Source organism: Pseudovirgaria hyperparasitica (assembly GCF_010093815.1).
Source record: "Pseudovirgaria hyperparasitica strain CBS 121739 unplaced genomic scaffold EJ05scaffold_9, whole genome shotgun sequence".
Classification (NCBI taxonomy): Eukaryota; Fungi; Ascomycota; class Dothideomycetes; order Acrospermales; family Acrospermaceae; genus Pseudovirgaria; species Pseudovirgaria hyperparasitica.
In genome coordinates, this window is record NW_022985557.1 from 1,174,162 (window position 1) to 1,193,801 (window position 19,640).

The 19,640-nt window shown below is 50.4% G+C and overlaps 9 protein-coding genes across 9 annotated transcripts; 5 read left to right on the top strand and 4 right to left on the bottom strand.

Annotated features, from left to right (window-relative positions):
• The first annotated feature begins 347 nt into the window (after window positions 1-347).
• On the top strand, window positions 348-2,265 carry EJ05DRAFT_476934 (FAD dependent oxidoreductase-like protein). Its single transcript, XM_033744147.1, has 2 exons — window positions 348-880; window positions 942-2,265. The coding sequence occupies exons 1-2, from the start codon at window positions 629-631 to the stop codon at window positions 2,145-2,147; spliced, it is 1,458 nt and encodes a 485-aa protein (XP_033600174.1). The 5' UTR covers window positions 348-628; the 3' UTR covers window positions 2,148-2,265.
• On the top strand, window positions 2,088-2,625 carry EJ05DRAFT_398452 (uncharacterized protein). The gene has a single exon (XM_033741406.1). The coding sequence runs from the start codon at window positions 2,193-2,195 to the stop codon at window positions 2,511-2,513; it is 321 nt and encodes a 106-aa protein (XP_033600175.1). The 5' UTR covers window positions 2,088-2,192; the 3' UTR covers window positions 2,514-2,625.
• Window positions 2,626-3,075: 450 nt separating this feature from the next.
• On the bottom strand, window positions 3,076-3,775 carry EJ05DRAFT_398509 (uncharacterized protein). The gene has a single exon (XM_033741407.1). The coding sequence runs from the start codon at window positions 3,648-3,650 to the stop codon at window positions 3,165-3,167; it is 486 nt and encodes a 161-aa protein (XP_033600176.1). The 5' UTR covers window positions 3,651-3,775; the 3' UTR covers window positions 3,076-3,164.
• A 1,049-nt stretch (window positions 3,776-4,824) lies between these two features.
• EJ05DRAFT_398700 (uncharacterized protein) lies at window positions 4,825-5,661 on the bottom strand. The gene has a single exon (XM_033741409.1). It carries the CDS (start codon window positions 5,541-5,543, stop codon window positions 4,968-4,970), a length of 576 nt encoding a protein of 191 aa, XP_033600177.1. The 5' UTR covers window positions 5,544-5,661; the 3' UTR covers window positions 4,825-4,967.
• A 2,011-nt stretch (window positions 5,662-7,672) lies between these two features.
• Window positions 7,673-9,404, bottom strand: EJ05DRAFT_465872 (actin-like protein 2). Its single transcript, XM_033742791.1, has 6 exons — window positions 9,313-9,404; window positions 9,209-9,255; window positions 9,018-9,161; window positions 8,133-8,930; window positions 8,003-8,080; window positions 7,673-7,953 (listed from the first exon to the last, which is right to left on the bottom strand). Exons 1-6 carry the CDS (start codon window positions 9,329-9,331, stop codon window positions 7,867-7,869), a joined length of 1,173 nt encoding a protein of 390 aa, XP_033600178.1. The 5' UTR covers window positions 9,332-9,404; the 3' UTR covers window positions 7,673-7,866.
• Window positions 9,405-9,645: 241 nt separating this feature from the next.
• Window positions 9,646-10,752, top strand: EJ05DRAFT_486750 (putative 60S ribosomal protein L5; the record flags this gene model as incomplete). Its single annotated transcript, XM_033745555.1, has 3 exons — window positions 9,646-9,654; window positions 9,808-9,833; window positions 9,882-10,752. The coding sequence occupies 3 exons, from the start codon at window positions 9,646-9,648 to the stop codon at window positions 10,750-10,752; spliced, it is 906 nt and encodes a 301-aa protein (XP_033600179.1).
• Window positions 10,753-11,634: 882 nt separating this feature from the next.
• On the top strand, window positions 11,635-15,282 carry EJ05DRAFT_439776 (RNI-like protein; the record flags this gene model as incomplete). The annotated part of the gene is made up of 2 exons (XM_033741890.1): window positions 11,635-11,686; window positions 11,792-15,282. The coding sequence occupies 2 exons, from the start codon at window positions 11,635-11,637 to the stop codon at window positions 15,280-15,282; spliced, it is 3,543 nt and encodes a 1,180-aa protein (XP_033600180.1).
• Window positions 15,283-15,616: 334 nt separating this feature from the next.
• On the top strand, window positions 15,617-16,075 carry EJ05DRAFT_501252 (uncharacterized protein; the record flags this gene model as incomplete). The annotated part of the gene is made up of 1 exon (XM_033747095.1): window positions 15,617-16,075. The coding sequence occupies one exon, from the start codon at window positions 15,617-15,619 to the stop codon at window positions 16,073-16,075; it is 459 nt and encodes a 152-aa protein (XP_033600181.1).
• Window positions 16,076-16,110: 35 nt separating this feature from the next.
• On the bottom strand, window positions 16,111-18,077 carry EJ05DRAFT_398781 (trichodiene oxygenase). The gene is made up of 6 exons (XM_033741410.1): window positions 17,690-18,077; window positions 17,606-17,637; window positions 17,396-17,550; window positions 17,002-17,347; window positions 16,358-16,953; window positions 16,111-16,305 (listed from the first exon to the last, which is right to left on the bottom strand). The coding sequence occupies exons 1-6, from the start codon at window positions 17,910-17,912 to the stop codon at window positions 16,146-16,148; spliced, it is 1,512 nt and encodes a 503-aa protein (XP_033600182.1). The 5' UTR covers window positions 17,913-18,077; the 3' UTR covers window positions 16,111-16,145.
• Between the last annotated feature and the right edge of the window lie 1,563 nt (window positions 18,078-19,640).

The following is a 19,640-nucleotide window of genomic DNA, read 5'->3' on the forward strand; positions in this document are numbered from 1 at the left end:
CTGGAGTCGGCACCTTAACCGTACGATAGCGCTCGCTTTATTGCGATTTACGACTCATATGTGTTTCATATTGTACCAGGAATGAATCAGAGATTGACAGATACCCATACCGATTGAGGAGAAGGAAGACAACTTCGGTATATATAGAATCTCGAGACTCCTCTCCTATAATGTATTTAACTAGATAGCTGAAAGATATGTAATTGATGTTCACTGGACAACGAGAATAATTATATGAGGAACCTTGGAAGCTTCTTACCCCTCCACCCCAGTGACCCCACCTACTGACCCAAGGATCATGGATCTGAGCACCTGAGTGTACAAGGGACGCGATTCCAGGCCTTGGGTTTGCTTTTGCCATGATAGCAAGTGCGACATCGCTGCAAATCAACCATGCATATTTTCAGGTCATGCCCAGCATGTCAACACGAGCATCACCGCTTGTCCCAGCTCAGACAAGGTCCCAAGGATCCAGTCTCGGTGCTCCAGTCGGCATAGAACGACTAGGCCGCGAGAAATCCAGTCCGAGTCTGAGTCACTTATAAATCAGCCTTCTGTCGAGAGAAAGTGCGTCCCTTCAGTATCGCAAGGCTGGCCTAACAAGACAATGTCGCCATCACTTCACAACATGTCGGACGAGGAGCCTTCGGGACTCCCGGTTCCTAATCCGAGCTCGTCGTTCTGGCACAGTGAGCCGAACGAGTTCTTGATCGGACATCGGACGACGCCAGAGCTTCCCGCGCATGCAGATGTGGTCATCGTTGGAAGTGGCATCACAGGAGCTAGTGTGGCAAGGTATCTGAATGAAGATGTCCGGATGAAAGGGAAGACCACAGTAATGCTGGAGGCAAGAGAAGCGTGCTGGGGAGCTACAGGCAGAGTAAGTAACCCATAGATGTCGTAAACGTTTCCCGTTGCTTTCGCTGAGAGATTCCTACTAGAATGGTGGTCATTGCCAGCCACTGCTTTATGACCATGGTCCCGATGTCGCTGCGTTTGAACTTAAGAATGTGGCTGCCGTAGGAGAATACATCACGAAGCACAAGATAGCTTGCGAATGGCGCCCCATCACTGGATGTCGGACTTTGTGGAGCGACGACCTTCTTACTATTGCCGAAGGTCAGGTAGAAATGCTGCGAAAGACACACCCAGACATTGCGAAGCGTATCAAAGTCATCAAGGATCCTGCGGAGCTCCAAGCAAACCGGATCGGCGAGGGCTGTAAAGGGGCAACGCTCACCCAGGGCGCGGCAAGTCTGTGGCCGTACAAGTACGTCGCGTTCATCCTGGAAAGTCTCGTCAAGGCCGGAGCTCTGAACATCCAGACCAACACTCCCGTAACGAGAATCGAAGCAGTCTCCTCATCCGAATCCAGCAAATCTTCCCCATTCCGCCGGATACTCCACACGCCTCGCGGCACCATCAAGGCCCACACCGTCATCCTAGCCACAAACGGCTACACATCACACATCCTCCCCTCCTTCGCAGACCTCATCGTCCCGAACCGCGGCGAGATGAGCGCCCTCCTCCCACCCCGCGGCATGCAGCGCCTGGCAAACTCATACGGCTTCGTAGGCTCAAACGGCCAAGACCCACAGCACGACGACTATCTAGTCCAGCGGCCCTTCGACAACGAGCCAAACCCGGCCGGCCACCTCATGTTCGGAGGCGGACGTGACGCAGGAAACCTGCCTTCCGTCCACGAATGGGACGACTCGGTCATCGATGAAGCCGCGGCTGCATACCTGCGCCGGGTGCTGCTCGACGGGCTGATTCTAGGTGGCGATACGGCGGACTTGACGGAGTTGGAAGCCACGCATCAGTGGACGGGGATTATGGGGTACTCGCGCGATGATGCACCCTGGGTCGGCCAGGTCCCTGATTGTGCGGGTTTATTCATGGCGGCAGGGTACACGGGGCATGGCATGCCGAATGCGACGCTGTGTGGGAAGGCGGTTGTGGAGATGGCACTGGCTGATATGAATGGTGAGGATGCGGAGGCGCTTAGGGAGAGGATGGTGCGAGACGCGGATTTGCCAGTGGGCTATTTCATTACGAAGGATAGGATGGCGAATGCTAGGCAGTTGCCTACTGTAGAAGTGGCGGATCAGATGGGGTTTCTTGGACTGAAACTTCCGAAGGTGTAGATGGCTATTAGGATCGGGGCTTAGCCCAAGAACAGAGGTCCATATATGATTTGGGGTGGTTCAATAAACGATATTGTAACTTGGCCTATTAACATCTCCTACACCTATATAACACTACTAACCTATCACTGCATTCCATTAGCAACAGTAAACACCCAGCACATTCAAACCCAAAACAATCAATGTCTCGAACATTCCAAAAGCACCCCTCGAACGCCGTTCCAAGATCTCCAACAAATCCAAATCTGTGCCCCAGAGCCTCGATGGCACGTGTTATGTCATATGCACTCCGGACGATCTGACATTCTAAAACGACCCCCTATCCCATCCACAAGCCTGTGTAGATCAAGTGTCCTCGCACAATAAATACACAACCAAAGAACAGGAGCACACGAACGTACATATCCAACAAGATCCTACACGATCCCGTCAACTGGCTACGTCCACCCATAGAACTATAGAAAGTGTTCCGGGCTGGGGAAAGGGGGACATGGTATAAATCGATATCAACAAAAGGACGCTATGTATTAATTTACTTACGATCTTTACTTTCTTACTTCCTCTCTCTCATATATTGTACTTCTGTAAACTATGTACCTAGGTTATGTACCTGTATTATGTGTGTACCTATATGTGTGCCTATATTATGTACCTATACTGTGTACCTATAGTATATACCTATACTATATACCCACACTATGTAGCTATACCATGCACCCAATCACACCGTCCCCACGGTATACCTTCCTCACTCTCAAGCCCTCCCAAATGCAATAACCCCATGACCCCATATCCCGTGACCATAAGCTTATGACACCGTACCCACCTCCCACTGCTCATTCTCCCACCTTTCTCGTACCCCGATTCTCAGTTTCTGCCACGTCAAAATAAATGGTAGACAACAATGTTTCCTTGATGACTTGATATATACATAAACGTGTAGTAAACAGCATATCAAACACACAAGCAAGATACATTCCACAGCACACTGCCCTTCCTTCCTTTCTTCCCTCCTTCTCACACGCACAGGCACACAAACCAAGCAATCCAATCCAATCCAATACAACGCAAAAGCAGAACGAAGAAGCCGCACATAACACTCCCCCAACCCACCCCCAACCTCTCTCCCGCCGATCTCGGCCCGGAGGTTAAACACGCACATTCGGATCTACCGTATATACCGTAACGCCTAGTCCGTTCCCGGGGAAAAGTTAACGCGAGCGCAAGGGGTATCACAAAGACAGGCAGGCGGACAGGGGTGCCATGTATGTATGATGTGGGATGTATGGTATGGAATGGGATGGGATGATATGGTAGGGTAAAGCATGGCGAGATAGAGGGTGGGTGGCGGATCCGGATAAGGATTTCCGGGGTGGATGCGTGGTAGATGACGATGTGTGCATGGTGTGGGGTGGTGGTTGGATGGATAGACGGATGGACGGGCGGATGGGCGGATGGACGGATAGGTGGAGAGAAGAGGGGGATGTGTGGCTGTCTGTGCATTCTTGGGTGTTTGGATGGGTTTGGATCTGTGATTGCTGGTTTTATCTTATTCTGGACAGTTGTACTTGGGGGTTGAGGGGGTTGGACGAGGAGTGAACAGTGAGAAGGGAGGCAGAGTGACGTAGTCTGTGTAAGATAGGGAGCGCATGGGTATAGCTCCTAATGAACGACCGAATAACAGCAAGAGCCACTAAGAGAGTCCTACATGTAAGATTCCAGGACAGTATGAATCACCACACGTGACGCGTGCTCAAACGGGGGGCACAATGATGACTTGGTACGCGAGCTCGCCACGATGCACATGGAGAAACAGCAGCCACTTCACGTAGATATGCAAAAGGTACAGAATAGGACTTGCGAGATTTCCATTTGCTAAAGCTCGACGCCGGCCTCGCAGCCTCGGATGAGGTAAATATGCACTGCGAGTTCCCCCGACGGAGCGCTTGAATGTATACACTACATACCAAGCATCGTGCGCCACCACCGAACAACAAAACACCAAAACAAAACAGTCCCGAAATAGGACCAAACCAAGCCGAAAGCGAAAGCGAATGCAAGCGCCTGTCCATGAAAAAATGCCAGATTTATCCCAATTTGTGGCACCGCGAGACTTTGACGACATGAAAGGCCGTGACGTCGTGAGAGAGTGGGTATACCAGCTAAAATGCAGTAGCATGCAGAATGGTGCTAGGACGCATGCTGTGTACAACAAACGAGAGAAAAAACTTTAATTCCGGTAAGAGGATGTTTCTTTTTCTTTTTCCAAAAAGACCCTGTGAACTTGTGTTGGATTCTCCGGTGGGTGAGACAGTGGGAAGCGACTGAAGGGCGCCAGGTCCTGTTCGCGTGGAGATGAAATGAAATATATGCTGTTGAAAACACCGTGGGCCTGGCCTGAGTATGCATATAACCAAGGGAATGATGCGAACGGAAGGAGACGAGATTGCGGTCGACTGAATCATACCCCGGATCTATCATCTAGATTGGTCCTAAGAAATCGCCGTCTTGGTGTTTTTTCATCTGTATGGTGATTGTTCCGCTGGTTGTGGCAGAAATTTATAGGCAAACCGTACATGCCAAAGGTATCGATGAGGCCCGAATGTCCCAGCCAATGCAACGGCTGTCGACATGCAAAGATAACGCCGAGATGCTTACACTGAACCAGTGTGCGATGCACATGTGGAAGCCATGATGAAACGCCGCCATGTATGATGTCTTTTCAGATTTTACGTGTGTGTGTGTGTGTGTGTGTGTGTGTGTGTGTGTGTGTGTGTGTGTGTGTGTGTGTGTGTGTGTGTGTGTGTGTGTGTGTAAGCATTAGCGGCTGGCGACTGGCCTAGCACGCATCTGATGTCCCATATCACCACGACGTTGAGCTTCTTCTCTGATCAATTTTTCGACGAGGTCATTCTGGGAGGTTTTAGTAGGCGGAGCTCCAGTGCCAGCAAGAAAGTAGCCACCGGCATGCTGTTGTTGCTCAAGTTCCAACGGCGTAACTGGACCGGGACTGCCTAGAGGACAGAGACGAGGGCTCGCGGGATCCGGGCCATCGGCAGATTTGTGGTTCCTGGCGTTGGCAGCAATGAGCTCACGTTGGTAGATGTAGAGCTGGCGCTGGGCGTCAGAGTACTGCTTGTGCTGCATCCGGGGCGAGACGGGAGCGGTCGGAGTATTGGAAACAGTCGGAGGAGTATTGCTGGCGCTGCTATTCTGGTTTGATGGAAAATTCGCCGGATGGAAGCGAGGCAGTGATGGTAGCTTCAACTGTCCGACTGGTTGTCCCGAACCATGAGATCGGACTGGCCGACGCTGCTGCGAGGGGATCTGTAAGGACTCCATTCTAGTGGGAGAGAGCGGCTGCAAAGGAGAGCGAGGAGGACCTCTTGGAGACATTTTTCGAGAATTGAGATATCAAAATGCGAAATCGAAACGCCGAGGCGGCCGCAATCGGCGATTGGGCTTCCTCACCGCACAGGAATGTTTAGCACCGGAAGACGGAGGGTGAAAGTGAGAGCGGTGATACGGGAGTGTAAATTTATTGGAGAAGATCTGTCTTGCAGCGGGTGGTGAGTGGCGTCCTGATGCGAGAAATGCAGGTAGAAGGATGTAGTGTGTTGTGTTTGGTGCAGTTAATTGGGAGAGTTTGAGGAGGATCGACTGCCGATGACGCCTTGCCGTGGGGAGTTCTCTGGGCAAGGTACCGCGACACTGCTTATAAGTCGATTGACAGAAGCTCCAGAGCAGTCTGGCAATGACGAGGCTGTGCTAGCGGAGAGTTGTAGGGGCAATGGAGCTGGAAATGTAGGAGAAATAGGCCGGAAGTAGGAGAAGTCGAGTTGTGCTGCGCAGCCACTCGAATGAACCATGGATGGTACAAAATGCAACAATCTAAGGTGAAAGCAGTTGGCAGCCGGCAGCCCTAAGTACAGTTTAACGAGTATTAGAACAATAGAGCGGTAGCGGTGTTGGCGGTAGCGATGCAGGGGCCAGTTGGGTCTGTTGGGTCTGTTGAGTGTTGGTTCGTGCTGGTATTATTACTGGACCCTTGATAGAGAAGATGCACAGTTCAAGACTTCTTTAACTTTCTACTGTAACTTCTGACTTCAGGCGGAGAATATTCTAGCATTGATGCTACTAATGCCACGATTCGGTGCCTGAGAGGTTCGCAATGAATAGCAAATCCTCCGTTGCTGCTAGTCTTCCACCGGATGGTGTCGAGTTTCGAAAATGTGCTGTTTTTGTTGGTTGCGGAACTGAAAACAGCGGAGAACGGCCCATAGACGTCTCCAATTATGATTTATGATTCCCACACAGCTGGTTCGGTGGAGCTGCGAGCTGTGAGCTGCGAGCTGTGTCGGGAGCAGGACGGTGGACTGTAGACTATAGACTGTTTGCCGTGGTGGATGTGATGTGATGTGATTAATGCGATGTGAATGGATATACTCCCTGTGAGCCTTGTGCATTTGGTGGCGCCATGCGATCATTCCACGCCGGACGAACCGACAGCTGAGACGATGACGCTGTTTGGACTTGTCCTGACTCCCAGCTAATAGTATCAATACACACATTCAGAGATCGGCTTAATACGACCAATAACAATTTACAACAGGGGGCGACTTTGACACAACAGTTGCCGTTCCCGTTCCCGTCAGTCACACTCGCACTCGCATCCTTCACCGCATTCAGTCTACATGACTAGTACCAGGGATTGGCAGCGTCCTTTACAGTCAATCATGGAGTAGAGTCAATCATGGAGTAGAGTCAATCATGGAGGGGAGTGGACTCGGTGTAGTACATGATATTATTATGCGAAGGCATGCCGATGGATGCAGGTCACAAAAGAAATTCCGTTCCGTCGTCACGGACATGAACCAGCACTGCAAGGACCTCGGTGGACTGACTATTACTGTACCTAAGCCTTTCTACATTACCATGCCCGGACAATGCCATTCTGTGATTGACATCCATCTGACTTTGCTTATGCCTGCATAGCATTTAACTCTGCACTAGCGCCTCATCGTGACCGCCATCAATACGCAATAACACACGATGCATCATCCAACGGTCTTCTGCACTGTTATTGATCCGACATGTACTGTATCAATCTCAGTATTACCATCGCACATAGTACCTTGGTAGCATGGCCCCCCCTCTGCTCGAGCGCATCCGCGTATCATGCGTGCGCTGGATGTGACGTAGGCCCGGGTATTCTAGGGATGGGGCGTGCCTAGATACTACTAGTACGTACTACGTACTGAGTGGTATCGTGGTAAGCTGGCTGAGTAGACGACTCCGCCAATCGTTGTCTGCCACCCCGGCCCTGATATGATCTTGATCGATTCCTGTGGCCGTCTACCATAATTACCTGTCATTTATTGGAGGCGTCGCCCACATACTTCTACATAGTATATGTAGGGAGCACATAAGATGGTGGGGTAGAACACGCCCAAGCCAATCATCTATTTTTCCAGACGTCAATCCTCCTTGACCCAGGATTGCGTCGCGTATGCTTGCCGTGTCCCGATTGACGGCTGCATGTGAATTATATGTTTAATGGAGGGTGGCTGGTATGCGTGAGGAGCAAGAGCAAGTTGAAGCATTCTGTCCATCTCGAGAATGATTTTACGTCTTCTATTGTCGCTATCATGCCTAGATGTAATTTATTTTGATACCATAGCTCTGCCATTTGGGATGCCTATAGAGACACATGTCATATTTATCTGGCTCCAAGCTTGTCCAGCGCTCGAGCTCCCTGCTCCTCCCACTCCGCCTTCGTTACCCACATATCCTCCTTGTCTGCCATCTGCAACTGCATTAGCACCGCCGCAACTGTGAAATTATACCACACTTACAATGTTGGCAAGCACAGCACCACCAAGGAACACCATATGCCGTCGTCGTGGTGGATCTTCTATGCGGACCTTGAATTTCTACTGAAGCATCAGCACCATCACGTCTATTAAGCTCTCCAACATTACTCACATTTAGCCTCTCAGGATTGCCCCCAAGCACTCTAGTAAGCCATAGCTGCTTCAATTCCTTCTCCAGTCGGCTTGGCAGACCGGGATACATACTGCTCCCACCACTGAGCACAATAGCCTTGTACAAGCTGCTACGAACGTCCACATCTGCCGACTGAATCATGTTAAACAGCATCTCGGCGATTCCGGGCTTCTCGTTATCAACCAGGTGGGGTTGAAACAGGCACTCCGGCGCTTCAAACCTCTCGCTCCCTACTCGAATAACGCGCCCGTCCGGTAAGGTGTAGGACTCTACTAGTGTGGTGGTCTCCTCGCTGAGCCTTTGGTCGAGCTCAAGATCGTACGAGACATAACACAGCTTCTCTTTGATCTGACGAACAGTTTCAAAATCTGCCGTACGGTTCAAGGCGTAGCCTCTGCGAAGTAGGAGTGCGATCAAGTTCCTGGTGATGTCTCTTCCTGCCACGTCCAACCTTCTCGTCAGATGATTTAGGACTGTGCTTTCGTACACCGGAACGATATGCGTGACACCATCTCCTGAGTCGACCACTACACCAGAGGAGAGACCTTGTGCATAGAGCGCCAGCACCGCTTGGATGGCCACGTAGACCCCGCCGAAATCGTATCGTTCAAACATGACTTCTGCCATTTGCTCGCGGTTCCGAACCGGATTCATCGGGGGCTCTGTTAGAAGGATCTTTCTACCCTGTGGATTTATGCGTAGTTTCTCGAAAAAAGTGAAGTCCCATAGGTGTTGCATGTCCTCCCATCCACTCTGTCTCACGATGCCATTCTCCATCTACAAGAAGCAGTATATTAGCTTCTGTCTTGGTACGAGTACTGTTTGATGACCCAGCCAGAATATCTGTCTTTGATGTTTTCATACCGGGTACGTTATTTGCAGCATTGACCGGGCCGCAGCAGCCTCGTCGCCGCACATAATATCCTTGACTACAATATCGCCATCTCTTTCTTCGGACCGGAGAATTGGTCGACCGACAATGGAAGGAAACTGGTGATCTGGGAAGTTCTACAACGATGAGTCGCTGGCACTCAAATACAATCTTATATACTGACCGTTCCTGCATAACCGACTTTGAGGAACCCAGTCCCGCCATCAAGGACTATGCATTGTCATTAGCTCTGTGTAGTGCGGTAGCTCGATGCCTGGTATGATTTACCAATGGGTACCTCCGCCATTGCCGAAATATTTGCTGAATGGTCTCGAGTATCGAGTGCTCGCAGCTCAAGATCGCGCAACTGTCACAGAGTAACCTGATCGTAGCGTATGCCTGGAGGGGTTGGACCGTTGCGTGTACCATTGGCGGTGGGCCGTGCGAAAGTCTTGGATGCCTGAGGCAGCCGTAACCCACGTTCTTTCTTGGAGTTCGACCAAAATTCGCTTAAGCGATATCTCGCACTTTTCGAGCGGCCCACCGAATCTCGTCCTCAACCACCACCCTTTCGACAATCTACGGCAGAGTACCAGACGGCAACGCCGCAACACCGCCAACATGCCTATGGTAAGTCCGACCTGAAGTTCCGCCTCTGGGACTTTTTCTGCACTGCGCGAAGCAAGTCCAGTCTGTCCTATCCCATCGATAGAGTCACCGCAAGTTGCTTCGAGTGGGAATTGAAGCGTTAATTGCTGACTCGGCTTGCACTTATAGTCAAAGTTGCAAAAAAATACTGCGTACTTTTCGTGAGTCTCTTACCGAGTCCTTCTATGATCTGTCTGCTAATATCTCAGGCGGTACCAAGTAAAGTACAAGCGCAGACGCCAGGGCAAGACCGATTACTATGCTCGCAAGCGCCTCATCACTCAGGCCAAGAACAAGTACAACGCTCCTAAGTACCGCCTTGTTGTACGCTTCACCAACAAGGACATCATCTGCCAAATCGTGTCCGCCGAAATCGTCGGTGACAAGATCTTTGCTGCAGCCTACGCCCACGAACTCAAGGCCTATGGTATCACACATGGCCTGACCAACTGGTCTGCTGCTTACGCCACTGGTCTCCTTGTTGCTCGTCGCGCCCTCAAGAAACTCAACCTTGACGAGGACTTTACTGGTGTTGAGGAGGCTGATGGCGAGTTCACTCTCACCGAAGCCGCCGAGGGTGATGATGGCGAATCCAGACGCCCCTTCAAAGTCTTCCTTGACGTCGGTCTTACCCGTACCTCCACTGGAGCCAAGGTCTTCGGTGCTATGAAGGGCGCTTCTGACGGTGGTCTTTACATTCCTCACTCCGAGAAGCGTTTCCCCGGTTATGACATTGAGTCCAAGGAGCTCGATGCCGAGACCCTACGCAAATACATCTTTGGAGGCCACGTCGCTGAGTACATGGAGACTCTCGCCGACGACGACGAGGAGCGCTACAAGTCTCAGTTCCAAGGCTACATTGATGATGACATTGAAGCTGATGGCCTTGAGGAGCTGTACGCTGAGGCACATAAGCAAATTCGTGCGGACCCATACAAGAAGGACCCCGAGGCACCAGCCCCGAAGTCCAAGGAGGAGTACAAGAAGGAGTCGCTGAAGTACAAGCAATACAAGCTCAGCAAGGAAGAGAAGCTCGAGCGTGTCAAGGCCAAGATGGCGCAAATCAAGAGCGACGCATAAAACGACTCTCTTGCATGTTCATGGTATTGGGTGGCGTCTTAGGAAAACTGGTGACTTGTGAAGTCTTCACACGAGTATTACGATAGGTTGTATCTTCCTTCGTAAATGTCCAACCAACGAATTCAAAATAAAGCATTGCCAATACCATGGCTTCTAGTGACCAAATAGCAGGCCACCGTGAACGTATCGAATCAGCCGTGGTCGCGTGATAGATCCATGTATCCATGTAGTGCTCAGATGTACGTAGTCGGTTTTCATACTGCTGTCGAGAAATTCATACAGCTGGTGGACAGTTGGTGTGACACTTCGACAATGGATTAAGCATCTTGCCTGGCCTTGCTCAAGCGTTGAGGGTGTTGCAGACGAACAAGTATGAACGTGAGTTCTCTAGATTGGCATGTTGAGCTGCCAGGGCATGAGTTCGGTGTTGACTCGGCTGGTCTGATGAGTTGTGTTACCGTATTGAGTTCACTCCGACGTGCACGACCCACCCGAACATGACACCGACCGCGCCGGCAATCGTCATAGGGTTTGGTTTGGTACGTGCCGACCACTGCGCGGTAGCACTTATCTTGATCATTGCTTATAATTCACTCAGTATCTCTGGTATCACTGCTCAGCTGCAACAAATGTAGCTTATGCAATATTTCTAATGCCAGTTGGTCATTCTCAGCCGCGACTTCTACTACTAATCATTACGCTACGAGTTCGCCGCTCTAGACCCGGCTCCCCTCGTTCCTCGTGCTTCAGAACAGCCCTATTAGCCGGGTCAGCTCGCGACCTTCTATGTATTCCGATCTGTGTCATATCTCTATTCACGACTTATAACCTACCTGCGATATCTTCCTACCGAAGTTCGTCTGTTCTGGCGTTTTCTGGATGATGGAAGACATCCATGGGGTTGACGTCTCATGGGTGCATCATTCGAACAAAGGTCAGCGACGCCCGGGCACGCCTGTGATCCCGCGATGCCAACCCACAATCACATTATCCGCGCATGCGCTCTTTCATCAGTGATCATGTCTAAATATTCATACAGGGCCACATCAGCGACAGCGCGCACATTCTTCGCCCGGCCTATCCAAGGATGTACCGCCGAAGACCTCATCTCATGGCGGCTTGCCCTCTCCGCCACCCGAACTATCACCACCGGAGTCACCCTCTCAAACGATACCAGAGCCTCCAGATGAACTCACAACTTCATCTACCACACCTCCAATGCCTGTCCCACTAGGAGGCTTGAAATTGCAGGGCAAAAGACCAGGCATGTTGTATCGCAACAGTTCGGACAAAGAAAAGAACACGTCGCTGCCGCATGATAAGTCGCCGAAACGTCCTTCATGGATCTCGAGTATCAGCTCCAAGTTCTCTCAGACGTCTGTTCCCCAGAGCGATCAATTGAATGTTGCATCGTCAAGTGTTCAGACAACGGCCAGCTCAAACACAACCGGCAAAGTACAAGAAGCCTCAGAAGAAGTTGATTCCAGTCCTCAGCAATCACCAAAGTCCGGGGGAGCTTCGTTCTTTACAAGTGCGCTGAGACGGTTGTCTTCTGGGACACCTATAACTGGAGCTGGCAAGGCCGTGCCTAATGGCGGAGTTTGTCCTCGTCGAGTCCTCAACGTCGATCCGAATCGAGAGAGATGTGTAATGCCGGAGCTTAACAATGCCAAGCTGAGAAAAGTCGCGTTTTGTGTAGACGTTGAAATTGCGGGTGGCCCGCGCTACAAGGATGAAGAGGAAGAGCTTGGTAGAAAGAAGAAATTCAATGAGAAAAAATCGAAGGATTCTGGCGAGGGAGAAGCTCTGAAAGACCCCGGAAATATGGTAGAGAAGAAGGATGCGTATATAGCGGAACACGAAAAGAATGCAGCTGCAACTACCCTTCAGCCTTCAGCTGCTCAGCAAGTTCCCCACGCGACCGAGGACAAGAAAGATGGGAACAAGAAGAAGGAGAAGAAAAAACGCTCAGAAGCTGAACGTAAGGAGAGGAAGGAAAAGAAACGTCGTAAGGCGGAGGAGAATGGACAGATACCCATGGAAATCAACCAGGAAGATTCAAGTGGAACCTCAACACCCGCCGGTACAGCACCTGCTCGACCTCAGTCACGGCCTACTACCGATCCACTAAGAATATACCGTCGCTGCTGCCAGCTTAGAGAAACCCCGATCTTGAAGAGAATTACCGAACAACTTGCTCAGCCGTCCACCTGTCCGATTGAAACACCTGGAATCGTCTCCTGCCTGGACCTGACAGGATCGAGACTGCAACTAGCTGATGTTTTTACTCTCAGTGACTGGTTGGCCATAGTCCCAGTTAAAAGACTTCTCCTCGAAGACGCCGATCTGGGTGATGAGGCTGTTCGTGTGATTCTAGCAGGTCTTCTAGCAGCGCGACATCCGGAATATCCTAGGCGCAAAATTGGAAGCTCTTCGCGAGACAACTCTATACGGTCGACGTTGGGAGGATACCAAGAGCGGTCAGGATTCGTTGAGAAGATCAGCTTGAAGAACAACCCCAAAGTCGGCAAAGAGGGCTGGAAGCATATTAGTCTTTTCATCTACATGTGCAGATCTCTCCGGGCGCTCGATGTCTCCATGATTCCCTTTGGCCGTGAACGTCCGAAAAAGAATAACGCTCCCGGAAAGCGTGCTTCAATGGAGTTTCACGCCTCCCACTCAGAACTGGCTGACATATTCTCGAAGGCTATCTCTGAACGACTGGGTGGTTCAAGATTTGAGGAATTGATCATGGCTGAATGTTCCTTAGACACAGAGGACGTTAGGAAGATAGTCGACGCGATCACCTGGAGTGGCCTCAAGCGATTAAGTCTTGCTAGCAACAACCTTAGCGATGCTGCTCTTGAATACGTATGTCGATACATACGTTCAGGAGTTCCTGATGGGCTTGATTTGGGGGGTAATGACATGTCAAACCGCCTAGACCACCTTTGTTCCGCTTTCACCGGATCTTGTCAAATCTGGGCACTCAGTCTTGCGGATTGCAATCTGATGCCAGATTCACTCAGACCGCTCTTCCAATCTTTAATCACCTTACCCAACGTGCGATTCTTGGACTTGTCCCACAACCGCAAGCTTTTCTCGCAAGACCCAAGCGCTCTCACGATATTGCGCAAGTATCTTCCACAATTCACTACGCTTAAAAGAATCCATCTGAACGATTGTTCGATGAAGCCGGCGCAGGCTATTGGGCTTGCAGAAATAATCTCAGAAGTTCCTCATCTCGCTCACATAAGTCTTCTCGAGAATCCACAACTGTCAGCTCTAGCCAAGGCAACAGACGAAGCTGGTCAGGAAGAAGCTTGTGCCCTTTACGCGTCACTGATGTGCGCTGCTAGAGTCTCGAGCTCCGTCATATGTATTGACATTGACGTCCCTGCGCAAGAATCAAGTGAAATCGTTAAGGCTCTGGCAAAACAGGTTGTGGCTCACTGTTTACGCAACATGGAGTCATGGACTGCGGCGGATGCTGCCCAAGCTGGCGAGCAGGGCTTATCTCTGGAAGGTGTCAAGGATACGCTCTCTGATAGGCAAGTCGAAATCCCTGAAGTCCTGCTTCATCTCGTCGGTAATGCTGAAGGCGGTGACTACGATACTGCACCAGACGATGACTACATCGTAGGTGGTACTGGTGTTGTGAAGGCGCTCAGTTACTGTCTTCTTGAGAAAGCCTCGGACTCGCGGCGGTCTTCAGTACCAGTCAGCGGCACAGCTTCACCGAAGAATGCAATCGAGCAGCGTACAGGAGGTGTCAAGGCAAAGAATATGTCCAGAGATCTTCTCGGCAGTGCACGAAAGATTCGAGAACGTATACAACCCGCCATAGTTCGAGAAAGTAAAGGCACTGACGAGATGGCTTACAAACGCCTACTATTCCTCGACCAGACGCTCCAAGGCATTATAAGACGCTTCGAGACCGAATACCCCGACACGCGCATCGAACATGATACTCCGCCTGACCCTGACACTGCATCCGAGAAGTCGTCTCCTCCATCTTCACTCGCTGAGTCCGCCGCCAAAGAGCTTTCCGTTAATACAGAAGCTACCACATACGAATCCGAGTCAGATGATGGCCGTGTAGCATCACCCGCCCTCCTATCACGCCACAATTCTGACGTCTCATTCGCATCGCGGGCTCTCGGTAAAGAAGAGGGTCACATCCACCGCCTGAGTCAGAAGGTCCGGCGCGACATTCTGAAGAACTCCTCACCCTCACAGCCACTTCCAGGCGAAGCCGGTGGATATGAGCCAGCCCATATATCTGCTCTGCGGGCCAAGTTTGCTCAAATTCCTGGCGATGAGTTGCTCCGTGGTATACAAAAGGAGGGTTGGGACGCTACATTCAAGCGTATGGGCGAGAATGCGGAAGAGCTCAGACGCCTACAGGAGGAGAACCCAGAAGACTTCCAAGCGTTCAAGGAGGCACAGCTTGCGGCGCTGGAGAACGTTGGCCATCAAGACGCGGAGGCTGTGAGGCAAGGTGGTAGCAACGTTGCTGTCAAAGACTGAGTAAATCATGATGGTTTACGCTTTGTTGTGTACTTTGCCAGCTCTCTCATGGAGTTGAATGAATTTCTTTTCTCTACTCGCTCGATACCACTGTACATTTACAGTCTTTACTGTTAGTAATGCTTGTTAAAACTATGGGATTTTTGGATGTCATTTCTATGGAAAGCGGAGCTAATGGAATCACGATGTATATTATTTGACTCAGAACCTAGGATGCAGTCAGTCTCAACCAAAGTCTCTTTCTTGGAACAGGTTCTGTTCAAGGTGCTTGACCGTTGTATATGCTAATACACTACTATGAAATGTACGTATGCCCCACTAGCCCAAATTGACCATGCGGCGCACCGTACCTCCTGCTATCGTCTGGCCCCTCTATTCCTCGCCTGCCCACACCTACAAACCCTCAAATCCATTGACCATGTCCCATCTAATTGACGTCCGCACACCCGAAGAGTACGCTACCGGCTTCCTGGGCAATGCCATCAATATACCTTATCAAGACATTGCGTCTCTCGTCGCGCGGCCAGACACCAAGAAGAGCGATGACATCACACTTTATTGTCGGTCAGGACGCAGGTCGGGCATTGCATTGGGCGTGTTGAAAGAGTTGGGGTTCGTGAATGTGCGTGATATTGGGGGCCTGGAGGAGGCGAGGGAGGTGCTTCGGATGGAAGCTGAAGCTAAGCAGATTGAGGAAAGAGAGAAGGGAGGTAGAGAGAAGAGGGCTGATAGAGAGGGCATGAGGGAAGCATCGAGGAGGTTGATGGAAGGATTGAGGGACTTGGGGGAGTGATGATGACTAGAGACCATGGTGAAAATTTGAACGATCAACGCGCTATGAGGGCATTGCGAACGTCTTGCCGTCAACCTACGCGAACTCGCAGCCCGTTACTGTCCAGCTTCGACTCTGGGATAAAGAAATCGTGCTTGAACGTCACGTCGCTCGCGTCTGTCTCGAACATCTCAAAGTCGAACGATCGGAATATGCTACCCATTGTAAGAAACAGCTCCGCCCACGCCAGGCTAGAGATTTTGTCAGTCAGCAAAGTTCATGTGCATATATGATGGGACTTACTTTATGCCGATACACGCTCGCGGACCTTTGCCCCAGGAAACGAGATAGTGATCAAGTGCTTCGCCATCAGGTGCACGTGGACTATTAAGCCAGCGCTCCGGTATAAACTTGAACGAGTCCGGAAAGATGTTCTCATCATGGTGCACGTCTATTGTCGTCATCGAGATTGTCGTAAAAGCTGGAATGGTCCATCCGTGGAGATGCATGGGACGATCATGCTGTCGTGGATTTCTCGCGGTAATACCGTATGATAGACGTACGGCTTCCTGGATGCAAGCCTTGAGATACGGTATTTTCTCAAGTTCAAGTAGGTCAGGAACGATATCGTCCCCAGGTAAAGCGCTTTTGAGCTCCTGCTTGAGAGTCCGATGGATAGCCGCGTTGTTGATGATGTGGAATGCCCCGACCATGAGAGTAAAGGCAACTGTTGTGACACCAGCTCCGACGATGCCGAATGCCTCGTCTGTTAGGCGTGCCTTTGTCTTTTCTTCTGGAGGAAGGTCGCTGTTCAAGATCTCCTGAAATACTGTGCGCTCATATCGTTTTTCATGTGGATGGTTGCCTCGGATCACACGATCCAGCAGATCCGACAGGTTCTGTGGTCTCGTCAGTGGGATTGCTTGCTGGCTTCAGATTGAGCTCACCCTTCGAAATAGTAACAGACTTGACATCTTCGACTCCATCATTTCGATCACTGGAGCTGGCAAGGAGAACGCAAGTGAAAAGAATGTTGGAAAGAACGTTCCGATGTGCCCCATGTCACCACTAGTCATCAATGCTTCCCGAAACGACTCGAAATTATCCTTTCCTACGTGGTTGTAGTTGAAACCGAACGCATAGTCCATGATGATGTCTCCGGTCACGGCACAGAATCCATCGCTCAGAGTGACTGGCTTACCAGCCCTGCGATATTCATGTATTCTCTCTACGAGGTGCCGAACATGTTGCTGAACGATGCCCTGAAATTCAAGGATCGACCGTCGAGAGAACCTATCGATCATGAGATGGCTAACAAAGATTGTTTTATTGTAAACCCACAGTGGATTCAACACCGCCCGTCTCTGTCGATGTATCACGTGGGATGGCGTGGCAATCATAGCCCCTGGATTTCCAAATCGATTCTCCCAACCTGGCCTGATGACTCTCTGGTTCTTTGCGTAAAGCTCGTCATAAAATAAACTGTCTCTGACGTGCTACTCAGGGGTCAACTGGAATACATTTGCGTAGGTGACTCTATTGCAGACGCACCAACTCATCTGGGCCCACGCGTACAACAGGACCTGGTCGACAGTGAGTGTTATCATCTAACTTTGATATTATATTTCATCATACCATACTGGTCATGAAACTCCTGTATCTTTTCATAGTACGTGCCCTTTCTCACTATCTCATAGTATGCCTCGTACCATCGTGAGACTGCTACGATCTTGTGACCAGGAAACTTGGAAAGAGGATGATAGTATAAGCGCCATACTATCATGTACGCAACGTATGCTGCCCAGACTAGAAGCAACGATGTTGCACAGACCACTGGAGTAAGAGATATCTCTACCATGGCTCGATTTCGTTCTGTCGAACGTCGCTGTGCTCGACTAGATGTACTGTGTGGACTTGATATTTGGCTGTTTCGGTTCGATTTCACAAAGCCATTCGCCAGTCATCAAACCGTACATACGATCTACAGCGTCGTTTAACGGCAAACGAATAGTCGAAACCCCATTTCCTGCATCCGCAGACCTCTCACTCTTTATACACTCCTCGTGCACCACCTGTGGCGCCTCCGAAGAGACCGTCCTGGCAACGTAGCAGTACGTATCCAGAAGTAGCCCACCATCGGACCAAATCACGTCTACGCCATCTCTCCACCACCGAGATAAGACTACCAATCATGACTTTGGTCCGCAGTACAGTATCTGCGCACCTATTGTGACGCGGGCGGTGGCTGTAAACCGCACTCCACTGCGCGCGCCAGACGCACCAACCGGCCAGCCCGTCCGTGGGTCGTGCCGCATGGCTGCATAGGGATGCATGTCAAAAACGAGCTCGAATCCGCAGCAGCAACATCGACAGCGGACTGTTTGTTTTGCGGTGTGGAACCTCGATACGATGGCTGTGGGTATTCCTATGCAAGGCCAAAAATCGCGAAGGATTGCTTTGTGTCGGGACGCAGGCATGCAGGATTCGATCCGATCTGCAGATATATGCATGCACGCATGCGGACTCGCGCACGTCCTGGTTCAATGAAATCTCACGAATATATCACCACCAACACACCGGAACTCTATTTACACACGGTCTGGTCTTGGAGGGTGGTTGCCTGGCTCTGGGTTCTGAGACCGGATGTGTTTGTGAGCTTCATCTCCTATTTGCCATTGAGCCTGTCATACCCGCTCAGCTAACATCTATCTCAAATCAAACAAGGCAACTCCTTACTGCCTTGGCTATCAAATCATGTCTTCTGCCCCTTGCCTCTCCGGACCAGAAGCAAGTAAGTCAGCGCAACCTGCACTGGCCGCCCGTGCCCTTACGGACCAGTCTCCGTATAGTCCAGCTTGCATTCCACACCGCAGTGAAAGTCTGACAGTCTTTGGTACGGGGAAAAAAATCGGCATGCCGTGACAGGGGTCCATCCCTTTCTCTCTAATGTGGCGCAATGTGTAATGTATGTATGTGTATTTGTTTTATTGTATAGACATACCTCTATCATATACACGATATGCATAGAAAGTGCTCTCTTTCTCTTTCTCTCTCACACAAACAAACAAATAAACAAATAGGACAGACAGACAGACATAAGCGCAGACCTGTATTGTCAATATCGTAAACTGAACCCAAATCGTACGCGAAAATAGTTGATTAAGCTTTAATTGACTTTGTCAATTTTCGGCATTACTCAGCCTTGCACATTCATATGATTTTTTGTCCTCACGTGTCTCGTGAACTCTTAACTGTTGCTATCACGCACTTTTAGCTCTTTTTCCGGCGACTTACTCGGGGGCTGCGGGCTAACAGCTGTATTGGACCGTACCGTATGCTGTCCGATAATATTATGTGTGATGTCTGTTCAACTCTGACAGGCATGGTCATGTTTTAGCTTCTGGGGACTCGAGACATTAAGTATATTCAGGACGGGCGGGACGTATCTCGCGCCTCGGATTGTTGGGAGATGAAAAGCAATGTAAGGACGCTCAATCAGTGACTGCTACTCCTGGGTACTAGAAAGGCCGGTTAGTTCCACAACCTACGAGTTCTTTGATATTCTCGCTATGTTGTGCCGAGAGCT